Source organism: Dipteris shenzhenensis, chromosome 33, assembly GCF_047967505.1.
Source record: "Dipteris shenzhenensis isolate YYH24624 ecotype China chromosome 33, Dip_SZ_1.0, whole genome shotgun sequence".
Taxonomy (NCBI): Eukaryota; Viridiplantae; Streptophyta; class Polypodiopsida; order Gleicheniales; family Dipteridaceae; genus Dipteris; species Dipteris shenzhenensis.
The window spans coordinates 42,487,731-42,505,026 of record NC_141628.1 but is presented as its reverse complement, the minus strand read 5'-3'; the positions used below and the strand labels follow the sequence as shown (position 1 = coordinate 42,505,026).

Here is a 17,296-nt window from a genome sequence, read left to right as displayed (position 1 = left end):
CAGAATCATGAGCATATTGTTCCCTCATGTCTTCCAGGTCCTGATGATAAGCAATAGTTACATTATTGACCTGGGGTCTTCGGGACAAGGCATCTGCCACTCTGTTCCGAATTCCTGGAGTATGGACAATCTGAAAATGATACATTGACAGCATGTTTGCCCATTTCATATGCTTCTCTGAAAGCTTAGTCTGAGTCAAAAAGTATTTCAGACTTTGGTGATCTGTTTTGACAGTAAAATCTGCACCCAAAAGATAGTGTTTCCATGTATGGATAGCATGAATTACAGCCAATAACTCTTTCTCATAGATTCCTAAATATCTTTCCGCATCCCGAAGTCGTCTGCTTTCATAGGCTACTACATGACCATTCTGATGCAATGCAGCCCCAACACATTCTCCACAAGCATCACAATCCACATCAAAAGACTGATACAGATCCGGAACTACCAGAATAGGCTCTGTAGTCAACTTTTCCTTGAGTGTATTGAATGCTTTCTTCTGTGATAATCCCCATGTGAAAGCTGCATTTTTCTTAGTGAGGTCATGTAATGGAGCTGCAATATCAGCAAAATGTCTGATAAATCTTCTGTAGTAAGAACACAAGCCTAAAAAGCTTCGAACTTCATGCACAGTTTTCAGCTCTGGCCATTCCTGAATGGCACGGATCTTTGCTGGATCCATTTGTATCCCATTCTTGGATATTATATGCCCCAGATAGTGGATTTCTTCCAAGAAGAACTCACTTTTCTTGCTGTTTGCATAGAGCTGATGATTTCTCAGCTCTTGAAACACTATAGCAAGATGTTCTCTGTGCTCTTCCTCTGTCTTAGAAAAAACTAAGATATCATCAAAGAAAGTACCCGTAAAATGCCTGTACTTCCGGAAGATGCGATCCATCATTCTATTGAACGTGGCTGGAGCATTTGTCAATCCAAAAGGCATCACTAAGTATTCATACAACCCGAATGTTGTGCGGAATGCTGTCTTATGCACATCCTGAGGCTGTATCCTCACTTGGTGGTAGCCACTCTTTAAGTCTATCCTGCTGAAAACTGAAGCTCCATTTAACTGATCCAAGACATCATCAATACGCGGAATAGGGAATCTATTCTTGATGGTCATTTTGTTCAGTGCGCGATAATCAACGCACATACGGAATGAACCATCTTTCTTCTGTACTAACAGTACAGGGGAACAAAAAGGAGACGAGCTGGGCTGAATCAAGCCTTTGGACAGCAAGTCCTGTACTTGAGCCATAATCTCCTCTCTCTGAGTCGCACTGACTCTATAAGGGGGTCTGTTTGGTGGTTCACTACCAGGCATTAACTCTATCTGATGATCTTCTGGTCTCTCTGGGGGTAACTCCCCTGGTAAAACATCAGAAAAGCAATCTTTAAAGTTTACCAAAAACTGAAACCTATCTTTGTCTGCATCATCCATTTCAGCATGCATATCAGTCTCTTTTTCTTTTACAAAAACCATGTACGCAGAAATTGCAGACTTTATTGCTTTACTGCATGAAACATCAGATACAATGGGGATAGTGTCCCCTTTATTCCTGGCAATTACACGCTGATTTTTCCCCCTATGTACAAATTCCAGCACTCTTTCAGGAAGAGTCAACTTCACTGCCTTGCGGTGAAACCAAGGCATCCCCAAAACTACATCATAATGTTTCAGTGGAGAAATGAAGAAGTCTTCCTGATCCACATAACTCTGAATATGAAGACGGAGCTTCCCTATCAAGGGAGTAACTGGCACAGGATTCCCACAAAACATTTGATCGGCATCCAAAGCCCTGCCTAGCTCTTCCGTCTTTATTCCCAGCCTCAGGGCTAGATCCTCTGATATGAAATTATCAGTAGCCCCTGGATCAAATAAAATCAGCGCTTGCTGGTCTCTAACTTTGCCCCATGATAGCAGCAATTCTCGTTCTTCTGGGTTCAAAGCATGACCCAGTATATCAGGAATACCCCCCGCCATTGGCTTTTGCGGTCCTCGTGGCTTCTCTGCCTCTTTTCCCTTCGATGATGAAGGCTTTTCTGGGCACTGGGCAGCCACATGCCCCTCTTTACCGCACCTGAAGCATTTCCCATCTCTACGGAATTCCGCTATCTGTTCAGGGGTAAAAGTAGATTTGCCTTTATAGGTCTTTGAGAACTGAGTACCCCTCGGCTTCTGAGACTGAAACCCTTTCTTTTCAGCCTTAGGGGACTCTTTCTTTTCTGATTTTTGAAAATCAGATTTCTTTTTATCAGCACGTCCTGCATGCAAGGATGGCACTGTAGATGGATCTTGTAGCGGTACAAGACTCGCTACTGAGGCTGAATGCATAAGATCTTGAATATTCTTTGCCCCCAAAGCATTTACTACTGCCTGAATTCTTGGAGTGAGACCTGCTCTGTACTTTCTCATCTGGGTACCTTTGGAGATCTTTTTGAACGGTGCAACCTGCAAATAAGCATCCCAAAACTTTTGGTTGTACCCATCCACTGTATCTCCTGCATCCATGTGCAAGCTGTCCCAGTCTTGAAGAACATGGTCTCTGAACTGTTTAGGCATGAACTGCTGGTAGAAGGCTTTCTTGAAGCCCTTCCACTTTCTTGGGGCTGACCCATCTGTAGTCAGTGCACTCCACCATGCACTAGCCGTTGCTGTTAAGTGTAAGCTGACCATTCTTAGTTTGGAGGATTCTGAAAATTTCTCTGTACCAAATGCAGCATCAAACTGTCTGATAAACTGCAATGCTTTGTCTGTATGACCATACTGTCCATTGTAGGTCATAAACTTGACAGATTTTCCTCCCTCTTTAAATTCCTTGGTCGCTTTGGAAGACTTTCTCTTCCCAGACTTCTCGTGTTTCCTTCTTTTCCTGGATGGTTTATCTGATAAGGAAGAAGAAGACACAGAAGTCGAACTCGAGGTGGACGGTGATGAACTAGGAGATCGGTGACGATGCCTCGATCTCTTTTTACTATGGGACCGTCTTCTATGAGATCTATGAGATCTCTCTCTCTCAGACTGTACACGGGAGTGTGCCTCTGGCATTGGCACGTCATATACTGGATCAGGCATAGCCTCTGCTGGAAACAAATGCTGAGCCCTGGGATCCCTTTTAAGATTTTCCAGCTCTTGTATACGAGTGCGTACCATTTGTTCAAATTCTTGTTGAGTTTGCAGCACATTCCTCTGTCTTGGATGCTCATCCCTATCTTGAGAATCCCACTGGATAGGTGATTGATCCATATTCTGAGATCTGCAGATTTCTCACAGAGTGCGGGTAACTGATGCACACTACCTTTGCTTTTCCAACAGAAAAGGTACCTCAACAAGAGGTGTTTTGCATTCACAATCTATGCCAGTACTGGCTGTCAGTTCAAGGCATGTACCCACACAGTTGCCAAAGCATCATCAACTATGTTGCCCTGTTCTGGCTGCTGCAGATGGCTTCAAAAGGCATCTGTTTTTCCCTCTTTTTACTGCTCAAAGGCATGCATTCTCCTTTTTCTGCAAATCTCTGTTTTCTCTGCTTTTCTCTGGTTTTCTGCTACTTTTCTGACAGTAAAAACCTGACAGGCAGGAGAAAATTGATAGCCAAAACTGTCTCTGCAACTGTCTCTTTTTTTTTTTTTTTTTTGGTGAAAACAGTAACCAGATGAAGTGACTGCTAGTTAGTCTAACCAGACTAACTGGTTCTGGTTACACCAACCAAACTGATCTGGTTAGGCCAGATTAACTGGACCAGAGTTGAACTGACTGGACACTGGTTCAACTAACCAGAGTTAACTGACTGCAGTTGACTTAACCAGGGTTTCACTAACCACAGGTCAACCAACCAGGGTTTAACTGTACCAGGGTTAACTCAGCCACTGGTCTGCCAGGCTGGCTGCCACGTGTCAGTGTGCCACGTGTACTGCCACGTCATCAGCCTGCACATGCTGCCACGTCAGCATCCACGCGTGTCCTGCGCCACGTCAGCTCGGTGTATGCCACGTGTGCTGCGCCACGTGTCCCGCGCCACGTCAGCGCCACGTCAGCGCCTGCCCAAACCTTGGTCGTGGGCTGATCGTCGTCGGGCGTCGCAGTTTCAGTGTCTCTGGAGAAGCGATGATCTTTCGTCAGCCAGCGAATCAATTAGCCGATACGTAAAGGCGTCGTTGATCCACCCGAATCATCACACACTTTACTTTTCTGCGCTAACCTTCAGCCCTTGCTTCATCTAACGACGAAATTCAACCGGCCTCTTCCTTTCCTCTGTGCCCGCATACATAAGAAAGCCTCGATAATCATCAACGGAGAACTCCCCTACGCCCAGGCTCCACGCTACCAGACGCTCAAAGCGATGTTGGCGGCAATTTCTTAGTCCTATCAAAAGCATAGCCAACGTCAAAGGAACTCCTAGAGTTTTACGCTTGTTCCCACCTCAACGCGGATACCACAAACAGAAAAGTGTACGCAGTCTACACTTCAGATGCGACACATTTTCTTGATGACTTGGATCGTCGCTGGCTTGTGCTTTCGTCGCTCGCTTGTGAGCCTTCTAGCTTTAGATCGTCACAGTTTGAGGAAGCTGTGAAACCTCGCTCTGATACCAATACAACCAGTCACTATTCAACCAGAACTGAATACAACCAGAACTGAATCTTCTGTGAAGCCAAGCTCTAGAACTGAATTTAAAACTGTCCACAGCTCTCCCTTCTCCAAAGCTCTCCCTCTCTCTGGACAGACACTAGGGCCCAGGACAAACTGTCGGGCTGGACCCCCCCGAAGGTCTTTATTACTTTTAGAAAAAACTGTTACAAAAGTTCAGCTTCAAGCTGTCTCGTAACTCTCTCTCTAAAACGTCCAAAAGAACTCTCTTTTTTACAAGAGCTTCTAGCCCCATTCAAATTGGCAACATGCCACTTGTCTAAAATCTAGACTAACTCTTATTACAAGCCACATAGGGCCATTCTGGAGTCTTCCAGGCTCTCGGTCACACGAACCGCTTCCTAGGTGCTTGTCAGGCTCCCATCTCGCTTAGGAAAATAATCCTTCCTAGTACCTGCAACAATTAATTAAAGCGCACCACCATGGTACCCATTAATTGTTAGCGCTTTGCATGCAAATAACACACTGTGGACTAATCCTAGTCACGGTGGGCGTCCCCACTGAACACATGTGCACATCTAAACAAATATATATATAAATAAATATATATATATATTTTCTCTGGTTGACCGAGGTCAACACTCTTGATTATAATTAAAGAGCTTCGACCAAAGGTCAAGGCGCTTTAATTATAGCCAAGTCTCTCCAACCGAGGTTGGCACATCTTGGTTAACCGGGGTTAACCCTCTTGGCGCAGGCCAAGTCTTGTTGACCGAAGTCAACATTCTCTGACCGTAGTCAGGTTTACTTGACTGGAGTCAAGTATCTTTGACCGTAGTCAATCCTTTGACCATTAAAATAACTCTTTGACCGTAATTAACACATATAACATTCTTTAATTAAGATCAAATAAATGGTCAACTGTACTTTGACTTAGGATATTTACATTGTGGTGACACAAAGCCAGCCAAATCTGAAGTTTTGCTATGCTTTCAGAGATGGCTGAATATGGTTGAGAATGAATCAGGATGTAAGCTTGTCACCCTCAACACAGATAGGGGGGGAGAGTATATGTCGAAGGAGTTTGATGCATTTCTATCTTCACGGGGCATTATTCACTCATGTACTACTCCTTACACCCCTCAGCAGAATCCTGTTTTTGAAAGGAAAAACAGGTCCACAATGGACATGGCCAGATGCATGCTTAAGGCCAAGTCTTTGCCCAATAAATTTTGGCTTGATGCAGTAATGTGTGCCAACTATGTGCTAACTAGATCACCTACACGGGCATTGAAGACTGTTACACCTTATGAAGCATGGAAAGGCAGGAAACCTTCACTTTCACTCATGAGAGTTTTTGGGTCTCTTGCATATTTTCATGTACCATCTCAGCTGAGACATAAGCTTGATGACAAGGCAATCAAATGCATATTTATTGGTTACAGCCAGGAGAGTAGAGGGTAACGGTTATATCAACCAAATACTGGGAAGATTATTGTCAGTAGAGATGTAATCTTTGCTGAACATTCAGCTTCTCCTCTTGTGGACTGCAAAGCAAAGCCAGATGTTGACACGTTTGATGCCTTTGAATCTTGGTTACCTCTGCCATCATTAGAAGAGGATTTTGACCAGCAACATGAGCCTCCTACAGGCCCTCCACTAAGCAATAATCAGCCACAACCTCATGCTGATTTGCAGGTTTCTCTTCCGGCACAAAATGATCCCACTAATCATGATGCAGTCATTGAAGAAAGAGCTGTAAATAGGCAGCAAAGGCAAGTTCCCAGATGGCTTCTTGATACATTGAGGGACAGCAAACAAGATCAGCCTTTTGCTGCCCGGACAAGATCAAGGAATAGACAGCATGGTCATTTTCTTGAGTTTGCACTCCTTGCTACCGCTTGCAATGAAGAGCCTCTGTGCCATAAAGATGCTTTTGATAACAAAGAGTGGATGGATGCAATGAGAGCTGAGTTACATTCCATTGCTAAAAATGACACATGGGAATTAGTAGATCTCCCTCCCGGCAAGCATGCCATTGGAACGCGGTGGGTCTACAAATCAAAAAGGAAATTTGATGGCAACATAGATCAATACAAAGCCCGTCTTGTTGCAAAAGGGTATGCCCAATAACAAGGCATTGACTTTGAGGAGACATTTGCTTCCACATCTAGGATTACTACCATTAGATGTGTCATTGCCATTGCAACCCATCATCATTGGCAAGTGCACCAGCTTGACATCAAAACTGCTTTTCTTCATGGGGATCTGCAAGAAGAAGTCTATGTCACACAACCTCCTGGCTTTTTTTTTTTTTCCCATGAAAAAGACTTCTATTAAGTAAGAACAAAAACCGGCGAGAGCAAGCTCAAAGCGGAATACATCATGAAATCATGAGGATAAATAAAAAACCCCTCAGAGTGAGGTGGAAAAAAACCAAGGCTGAGGCTGAAAGTGCCATCTCAAACCTGTAGTAGTTTCAGAGAAGAAAGGAGAATCCTTCCATTCCCTGAAGAAAGAAGCCCTCCTAGCTGAGGCTGCATGGGAATCCCCCTGCATACCCGTCCATACGGCCATCAGAGTGTGTACGATGTCTGTCCAGATACTAGCCAATGTGTGCGAGGGATGAACCTGAGTACCCTCCATAGCCTCTGTGCATCTGGCTCTCCAGATATGCCAGGCTGCTATGCTCGCTAGAATCTCCCAAGAAGTATCCACAGAGGCATGTACAGCTGTAAAAGGACGGTGTGGTACCACATCCAACGAACAGGACTCAATCCGATGACGTCGAACCGAAATGGCCCGAGAGGAGTCAACTCCCTCATAGAAAACCTGAGGTCCTGTAAGAGAAATCCAAGCCACCGAGCCCCAAGTCATAAAAAGTGGGAAAAAATGGGCAAAGTGACTGAAAATCCTGGCTACCCCCATCCAAATCAATCTCGCCTGTCTGCAATCCCATAAGCAATGCTGAATAGACTCCGAAGCAGAAAGGCATCGAGGGCATGTAGGGTCGGCTCCGAACCTGGACCTCCAAAGGTTCACTGCAATCCCTCCAAGGATAGAAAGCCAAAAGAAGATAGTGATCGTTTTATTCCTGTGGGATTTCCAGAGCCTCCTCCAGAAGCACCTCTGCTGATCCGCAGTAATACCAAAAGTCTCCCAATGAGGAACTCTGGAGGGTCTCCAACCTCTACTACTGAGCTGAAATCTCCTGGCATTACTGACCGTGTAACGAAAGAAGGGGATGCTCTTCTCTCGATGCCCTGCGTCAATCCACTCCCACTCTCCGGGGTCCCACTGTAAATACCTAATGGGAACTCCCCCATAGAGCCAGAGCCTCCAAGACCCGGTGGAGAGTAGCCGGGGGTCAGGATCTAGGAACCACTCTGAATCTGATCCCTGCATCAAAAGACCTACAACCCTGATAGGCTGAAAAGCAGACTCAAGCAAGATGTCCTCTGTGGACCTGAGCAATCTGCCACCATCCTGGACACTAAAAACCAAAGCATCCTCCTGTGCATCTCGGAAGGCCAAAACCTGAAGCGGAACCCCGCCTCTCGAAAAAGTACCTGCCCAAGTGGAGGAAGTGAGTGGTATATCATCTGTGTCTATCTAAACCTCTAGAATGGCTGCCTCAATCTGCAAGATCCTCCCTGCACTCCCTCTGAGATGTCCTGTCAACCTTGATTTGGTTTCCTCTTGAAGCATACGGAAAGCTTTCCAAGACCCCAAAGAAGAAGCAGGTCCCCTCTCCCACCTGGTCCACTGCATGTAGAGTGAGGCACCCAGTGGCCTGCCAAGATCATCTAAAATATTGTCATTCCACATGATGGGTTGCCTATCAATCTCTTCCCGGGAGGAAGGAGGAATCCTCTGAAGAGTGCTTCTGAAATTGGCCCAAGCTTTCAGAATGGCAACCATGAGAGGGGACGAAGGTGACCTGAGGTGTGCTGTGGTGAAGATCCATCTAACACTGCTCATCCAGTCTCCTCCTGAGGAAGGTGTGCACCTCTGTATGCTGCTGATAAGAAAGTCCTTCCACGGTTCCTGCCCTGGCATAAGTCCTCACACCACCATCTTGCAAAGTAAAGCTCTGCACTGTAAATCTGGATCAATAATATTGAGACCCCCATCCTGTGTAGGGAGGATGAGGGTCTCCCAAGCCACCCTGGGTAAGGCATCTGTTGTGCCATCAAGCCCACTCCAGAGAAAGTTCTTGATTGGTCTTTTGAGCTGAATGATGCAGTCCCTAGAACGGCACCAACATGAACATACAAACCAGGCTGTGGCCAAGAGGACCTGGTTGACCACCACAACTCTAGAGGCAAGATCCAGCTTGGCTGAGCTCCAAAAAAGAAGCTTCCTTCTGATGCTCTCCAAAACGGGAGCAAACTGCTGCGTGGTAGAAATATCCAAGCCGACCTGGCAGCCCAAATACCTGATAGGCACACCCCTCTGAACCCAAGTGAATGCTATGTCAAGCCCCCAAACTGGAGTGTCCTCATCATTGATCCAAAAGCCATTGGATTTATGCCAATTTATCTGCGCCCCTGCCGCCAAGCAAAATAAATCCAATGCTGTCCTGAAAGAAGTGAGCGTCTGTGGAGAGGCATCCAAATAAATTGCTGTGTCATCAGCCAACTCACTGTCAAGTAGCTCCTCTTCCCTTCTGATGGGAAGTCTCAGCCCAAAGATGTCAGCTTGAGATCTAACATAGATACTCATAGCTTCGGCCACGAACAAAAAAAGGAAAGGAGCAAGGGGGCATCCCTGACGGACTGATCTCAAAATCTGAAATCTCTCACCCCTTACCCCACCAATAAGTACCTGGCTATGGGCTGATCTGTACAAAGAGGAAACACCTCTGATCCAAGCATCAGTAAATCCAAAGCGTAGAAGGGTGCCCTCCAAAAAACCCCAATCTACTTTGTCATAAGCTTTTTCAAAATCCAATAGTAGAATGGCAAGATTCTGGCCACTCTGCATGGCTCACTCTGAAGCTTCCCAGAAAGAAAAAATGTTATCAAAAATACTTCTGCCATGCACAAATCCCGTCTGAGTGTCATGAATAAGATCAGGGAGAAGTGGCTGCAATCGGAGGCTGATAGCCTTGGCCAGAATCTTGTAACAAGTCCCGAGAAGTGTGATAGGCCTCCACTGGGACTCTAAATTTCTGCTACCTCCTTTTGGGATAAGGTGGATGAGACCCTCTGTAAGCGACCCAGGCATCTCGCCAGAGTCCCAAATGGCCTGCATGGCTGAAGTAATATAGTCTCCAATCATATCCCAAAATGCAATGAAAAAAGACGGGGTGAGGCCATCTGAACCTGGGCACTTGTCCTTGTGAAGGGCTGAAAGTGCAGTCCTGAACTCTGTGTTGGTGAAAGGTGCGTCGAGTAGAACATGCATATCCGGATTCACCAACACAGGGATACTCTGCCAAATAGCATGTCTAGCATCCTCTCTATCATGTGTCTCAGGATCAGCAGTAAGGAGGGTGGCATAGAAAGCTATGCGTAAGACGTCATCAGGCTCTGTCTGTAAAACCCCATGTGAATCAATAAGCTGGGATACACTCTCTCTACTATGTCTAGGGCCAAGAGTAGAGAAAAAGTGTTTATTGACTCTACCACCCATCTGAATCCAGAAGGACTCCTGTGCATGAAAGGCATACTCTTCTCTCTGATCAAGCATCTGATCAAGCAATAACTGCAGATGAGCCCTTGCTGTAGCAAGGCGCTCCTGAATCCAAGCATCTGAAGGCCGTTTTTGCTCTTCCCTCTGCAAAGCTGCCAACTGCTGGCGAACACCAATCTCACGTCTGAGAATATCTCGTCTCCAGGTACAAGCAACTGAGAGGTAGAAGTCGCTAATGCCAGAAAGGGCAGCGGCTACATGTGATGGATATGGCTGCCCACCCTGGACATGAGCAAACCATATCGGCAGGGCTGCCTCTGTAAGGTCCTCTTCTGTGTAAAAGGCATCTGGAATCCTCATGCTGGCAGACCGGCCTCTCAAGTGAGGCTCTGAGATAGCCAGCACAACAGGGAAGTGGTCTGAAGTGGAAACCCCCGCAGCAATGCATATTGATCCACCTCTGTCTAGTGCCCAGTCATCTACATAGAATCTGTCAATGCGTGCATGAATAGGCATCTGTTGCCTCCTGTTCAACCAAGAGAACAGGAGGGACTGTGGCTGAATAAGAAAGGCATCATCACATCAAGTATGTCTGCCACAGAAATGGAAAAGGAAGGCATCCCAAGCTGCTCTCTCCAAAGAGTGAAGTCCGCCTTCTCTACCCCCTTTTTTGTCTGACGGTAACTCGACCATGTTAAAGTCACCTCCAATCACCCATGAATCCACAATGGGGGCCCAGGAGAGCAAAGTCTTCCACATAAGGACACGTTCCCCTCTAATGTTGGAGGCATATATGTTAAGGAAACCAACCTTATGCCCTCCAATCAAAAGAATAAGTCACTGAGCTCTAGAGGGAATAATGACTCCGTGCCCAACAACTAAGAGGAGAACCGACTGCGAAACTGAAATAGAAGTGCCCCCCCTGGTGCCCAAGGCAGGCGACCAAAAAGTATGGCCAGAAAGCAACTTGCCTGACTTGGCACAATCTCTAGAATCCAGCTTGTGCTCTTGAATAAATAATATATCAATGGAACCCCCAGTAACACCTGGATGAAGTTGATCCCGGATCAGCTGTCTACGGTGGCGATGTGGGACGCCACCTAGGCCCTGTATGTTCCAACTAATAATCCTCATCGACGGGAGGATGTAGAGTGGAACACCTTACCCGACCTAGTGGCGGAAACAAACCCCTCAACAGGGGAAGACCTCATGCTCGAGGGGGGAGGGATGGAACCAAGTGGTGGAAAATCAACAGGGGAAAGAATCCTGGCACCTGAAGAAGAAGCCCTGTCAACAGGAAACCCGATCACTGGCTCCCCAAAAGTAGCGGGCACAAACTCCTCCTCGGGGAAATCTGAACCCTCTGCCAAGGCTGAAAACGAGTTCCTGTGGAGCAAGCCACACACCGGAGTGCGAAGGATCCCTTGTGAGGGAAGAGGATCAATAGTGTAAGGTGAGATTGGAGGGATAGCTCGAGGTGAAGCAGAGTCCACTAAGGTACCCTCGTGAACTGAAGGAGGGACCTGCACACGTACCGGAACCCACTGTAGAGCGTCGCGTGTACCTGAGGTAGGTGGGGGTCGAGGAGCAGGTGAAGGACCTGTACCACCCCCTGTCGAGGCCGAGGAGCAGGTGCTGGACTTGTACCACCACCTAACTGAGGAGGACCGCCATGCGAAGATCGAGGAGCAGGAGCTGGACCTGTACCACCCCTCTGTCGAGGTCGAGGAGCAAGTGCTGGATCTATACCACCCCCCTGTCCCCCCTGTCGAGGCCATGGGGCGGTAGCTGTACCAGAGGGCTTCTTGGGCCTTTTCTTCTTCCTGGGGCAATCCTTGGCAAAGTGTCCAGAGGTCCTGCAAATCCTGCACTGGTCCTGCTTGCCTGAAATCTCTACTCTCTGGCGAAAAAAGGAACCATCCGGGCGCTGGATCATAACGTGATCCATCTTGAGGTTAGGATCCTTGCAAAGGACCCTAACTCTAGGAACCCCATCAGCCTTGGTTGCCTCTACTGCAGTCAATGGCAACCCAGGGAGGGGTGGGATCTCAGCAACTGTGCCAAAATGCTCCCCAATAATAGAAAGAAGTCGATGGTAAACCTGGGGAAGCCCGGGAAACCTGATGAAGAGCGAGAAGATTTTCTTATCTGCCTTCACTGGGTCGAAACCAATATGAAAGGCTTCAAAGAAGATCTTCCTGTGTCCCAGGTGTAAAAACTCAGCCTTGAGCACAGTGCTCGCAGCCTCTGGAGTGTCAAAAACAACCTGGAAAAAACCTTGTCCCAGAAGACGGACATCTAACAATCGTGGAGTGAGGTCTAGGGGGGAGAGCCGCAAGCATCCAGTCTCTGGCTTGGGATCTGGAGGGGTGAGACCCGAAGATGCGTGCTAGCAACGTGGTAGAGCATTCAATCTCTACATCCTTCTTGAGCTGTTGCAACTCGTCTTTAGAAAAAGTGATAGTTTTCGCGGCCGGTGGAGGTGGAGTAGGATTGGCTGACAGAGTATCCATCGCCAATCGAGGTGAGGAGGCCGACTCTAACAAATTAAAGGCTCCTTCCGTTCCAAAAAAGCTGCGGGAGAAAAGGGGGGCAGAAGAAGGGGAAAGGAGGCAAGGAGGAAGCAGGGGGGAAGGGGAGGGATGAAGGGGAGGGGCTGAGAGGCTGAAATGCACAACGGGATCAGCCAAATTCTTGGAGTAGTTCGCTATATTTGGAAACAATTTGGAACATTTCGCCCCTACATCGTTGAGAATCAATCGGGATTCACGATGACAAAGCTACCAATCAAAGGACACGTGCATGCATTTTTGGAGCTTCTAATTTAAGGACTAGCCAATTTGTGTCATCATGTTCCTAGAGCAGAGGTGACTCCCTAGAGGAAGGCAAATTAGAAGTCTGAATTGTCAGCTCCTAGATCGTCGCAGATCTTCTTAGCCAGCGAGTTGAATTTCTTCATAACTCCTCCATCCAAGCTCGGATCTCCACCAAACGTTGAGTGCAGACACTGGAGCTTAGGGCGAACAGTTCAAGCCATGACTTACCAGATTTGGTGCAGAGAAGCAGCAGGTCGTCAATTTCTTGCGCCAAAATTAGGGAACTCCTGCAATGTCGGCCTATCCTACACCAATGTTTGATTTTCATACATAGAAATGGTCAGGGAAGCAAGAAGCCCCAATTCTGAACACTTCGAAAATTAGGGTTTCTCAGAGCCTGCCACGTGGCAGCTCACAACAGAGAGCACTTCTGGCGCTGAATTTTTGCACAGATGTAGGCCATAGGCTCAAGAGTAGATGCTCCAAAATTCAAAGTGATTGGACAAAGAATTTCCCACAAATTCCCACGAAAAGGGCTCTGATACCAATGCAACCGGACTGCTCCTAACTGGCAGTAAACACCACTAAATTTGGTAGAATATGCAGGAAAGTTAGAGTAGTGAAGTACCTTATGTTTTAGGAAAAAGATAGGAGTGGAAGGTCATGGGCTGGACCTACAATAGAGACTTGTGAGGGGCTGCACAAGGACAGGAGGAATCAATCCTTTTTAGAATTCAGCTGAGTAATGGAACCCTTGCTGTGTATTCTATTTCAGTAATGAAGTACAAATCATGAATAATTGCCAAGTACAACTAGGGCCCTTATATAGGTATGGCCTAGGTGAGTACAAAACAATATTGCATATGGGATTATCTCCTAGGATGCCACGTGGCAACTTATGGTATCCCCTAAAGAAAGGAAAAACACTTACAAGCTAATAAAGGCCTTTCCACTAACTTTTAGCCTAAGTAAAAGTCACCCTTTGTTACATTCCTTTATAGGGTTCAGTCCATTTGAGATGAACTATGGTTATAGACCAGTAAATCCAACTACAGTTGGAATACCTTAGAAAGTGCCTAGTGCCACGAACTTTGTGGCTCAGATGTGAGAGATGCTAGCACTTGCGAGAGCTAACATCCGCCAGGCTATGGGTAGAGCTAAGGCATGTGCGAATGAAAATAGAATTTAAGGAAGGAGAACAAGTTTTTCTCAGAGTTCCTTCACACTAAGTCTTTGACTGCAGTAGAGTGTGCTAAATTATCACCTCGTGGTTAGTTCTAAAAGAATAGGCAAGGTGGCCTATAAATTAGAATTACCTGAAATTGCGTGGCAAACGTCCACGATTGCGTGCAAACGGAAAAAAAAAGGAAAGTAACAAAAATACAAGCCAAACCTGAAAGAACAACCGGCAATGCTGCCAACAGATCAACCAAGTCTGAAAGGGTAGCCAACCAACAGATGAACCAAATCTGAAAGGACAGCCAACCATGCAGCTGTGTGTCCATTGATTGTTCTTTTTGTGTCCATTACAGTCTACGCCGTCTTTGTGTCCATTACAGTCTACGCCGTCTTTGGCTTTACTATTTCATGTGTGATTTTGTGTGAAGAACTTTTCTGTATCTGGAGTTGTTTGCAGACTTTCATCTGTGGATCTACAGCAGTGGTTTCATTTGGTTTGAATGAGATTCAAATATCTTGCATCCTGTAATTTTAACAATGGAAAACCGATTTTAACTCCTATGGAAACAGGATTGAAATTGGACACTAATATGAATGGGCTAGGTTTGGATGCCACAATGTACAGGCATTTTGAGCGCAGCTTGATATATCTCATGACTTCTAGGCGTACATCTCTTATGCCATCAGTTGTGTCAGTCAGTATATGGCTTATCCGAAAGCTAGCCAAAATATCACATTGACCCTACTGCTCTACATAAGACAATGTTGCTGATTTGTCCACCAGGGCAGTATCAATAGAAAAGTTTGAAGCGTTTCGCACAGCGTCAAGCTAATTTCCTTTTGATGATTGATCCATTTCTCTATACATGTTCAAACTGCGACTATAGGGGCATTTGTGAGATTATTAGTAGGGTGGTGTGAACACACCCTTGGGGCACTTTTTTGCTTCCAATTAGGGACCCTAGGATCAGTAATAGGGTTGACCTTCTATGGAGAAAATTTAATTCTCATAATGGTTATTCTCAGAGACAGAACTATGCTTGGTTAAAGATTGCTTTCGCTGATGTGCATTGCATGCGTGGTGAAATTCTCTCACAGTGCATAGAGTCATCCATCACATAAAATTGTGGAAGATTTTACATTGTTGCTGCTTTAGCTGCACTTATAAATGATCAGTTTATTAGATTACGTAAAGACAAACTTTTTTAATGGGACCTCCGGTAGAAGGTTTATGTGTAGCAGCCCCAAGTTTTATTGTTTGGGAGCAAGAGTGTTAGGTATGCAAGGTACTCTTTATGTGCTTGCACCTTGTGCATGGTATCCAAAGATTAACTAGTTTTGTTTGGCCAAGAAAGTTATAAATACTTCTTGAGCCAAATTTTTATGCCTTGCTAGAGGGGAGATATTTGACAAGGCTAATCTTTTGTGTGTAGTTTTCTTCCTCACTGGCAATCAGGAACAAACCTTTGCACTCACCAGAGCTGAACCTTAGATACATTTGACATGACGGATTTTAAACCGCCTGAGTATGTGCTGATAACATCTTTGCATGTGAGTCTCATAGACCCCTGGGTATTTGGTAATGTTGATCACATGATTTCTGGTCATTATGCCTGGAAGTGAGGAAATTGGATTTTCTTTTAGAGTAGCTGGTGTGTGTTTGGAATGGTCATACATTGACTGAGCTCTTGTTGGAAGGTATGCTCCTGACCATGTTTGGTGGGAGCTGTGGCTACTGGCTGGAAGGCCAGCTTTGTTGTGGAGAAGCAAAGGCGCAAAGCTATACCTTTGCCCTAGTAGTTCAGAGCTTACAAGCATTTTAATATTTAGTATGCTTATGTCTCACATTCTCACCTTTGAATAGCATAGTAAGGCGCATAAACATAGCACAAGTCAAACTCACCCAGTATTTTGTAGGCTTATGTGGTGGGCCAAAATTCTTGTTCTAAATCTTGGATTCTTTTGTTTTGCATGTCCGATTCAGGGCTCATATCTTATTTTGGCATTAGTTGTATATGACAGCGCTTTCAATTGCTACAAATCTGAGCATGTGTTCCAGTTGTTGAAGGTTGAAACCCCTCCACTGGAATTATTTTAATGATTCAATGTTTCTATACTGATTATTTTTCCAGGCGCTCTGATGGATTACAATCAGTGAAAGTATTAGAGACTGTACCAATGGACAGACTGATTAGGACTGGAGGACTTCCATCACAGGTTGGCCTGTGTTTTATCAAGCAATTCTTCACTGGTTCAGGCTCGTTTTACATGAAACTTTTGCTTGGATTACCATGATATCTGTCATTATATGGTTATAGCTTATTATATGTTGCACTTGAATAGGTCTGGGGCAGTGATCATCTTGCTATAGCCTGTGAGCTGGCATTTAGCCAAACCAAATAGAACTTGGCAAAAACGACGTGGAGCTGGGAACCTAATTTTTTTATCTTCTCCAAGATGAGGATGAGTATTAATCTTCTTGTTTCCCTCCTCTCTTGTTTAGATAGATAGATAGATAGATAGAGAGAGAGAGAGAGAGAGAGAGAGAGAGAGAGAGGTCTTACTCACTTTGAGAGGGCTACTGTCAGGCTCAATTGTGAACTAGGCCATCCTACCAAATGCTTCAGTTTGGTTGGCCTGTATGTGTTACATAAGATTTCTACCATTTTTTCAAGGAAGAACAAGAAAACAAGTATCAGTTGCCCCCCGGCCCCCGCCCCCCCCCTCTCTGTCTCACACACACACGCACACACGCACGCACACACACTTTCTTTTTTGGGGTGAAATCCATGTATGTTTATATTGCAAGCAGTCCCCAAAGAGGGGACATGCAATTACAATATCAAAAGATTTCAGTGTAAGAAGTAAACATGGTAATCTATTTGACAAACACACAGATCATAAAAAGATCGATTGAGCAACGTCTTGAAGTAGTGAAACTTGGAAAAAAGTAGAATCTCCAAAGTCTGATTTTTGTCTTTCCACAGAGTCCAGAGTCCCTAGTGTCGAACCCAAGTGAAAAAACTCGTGCCTCCGTGTGTGTATCCCAAAAAGCCAAAGAAGCTTGCCAAAG

The 17,296-nt window shown here is 45.6% G+C and overlaps 1 protein-coding gene across 2 annotated transcripts in view; it reads left to right on the top strand.

Moving 5' to 3' along the window:
- Window positions 1-17,008, top strand: part of LOC147880131 (carbon catabolite repressor protein 4 homolog 6-like) — a 98,170-nt gene extending 81,162 nt beyond the window's left edge. Inside the window, exons 15-16 of one of the 2 annotated variants that reach the window (XM_087372143.1) lie at window positions 16,356-16,440; window positions 16,567-17,008. In XM_087372143.1, coding sequence (XP_087228269.1) covers window positions 16,356-16,440; window positions 16,567-16,626 — 145 coding nt within the window. In that variant the 3' untranslated portion in view covers window positions 16,627-17,008. The remainder of the gene's footprint in view (window positions 1-16,355; window positions 16,441-16,566) is intronic. The other variant, XM_087372144.1, reaches the window with a different exon arrangement.
- The last annotated feature ends 288 nt before the right edge of the window (window positions 17,009-17,296 follow it).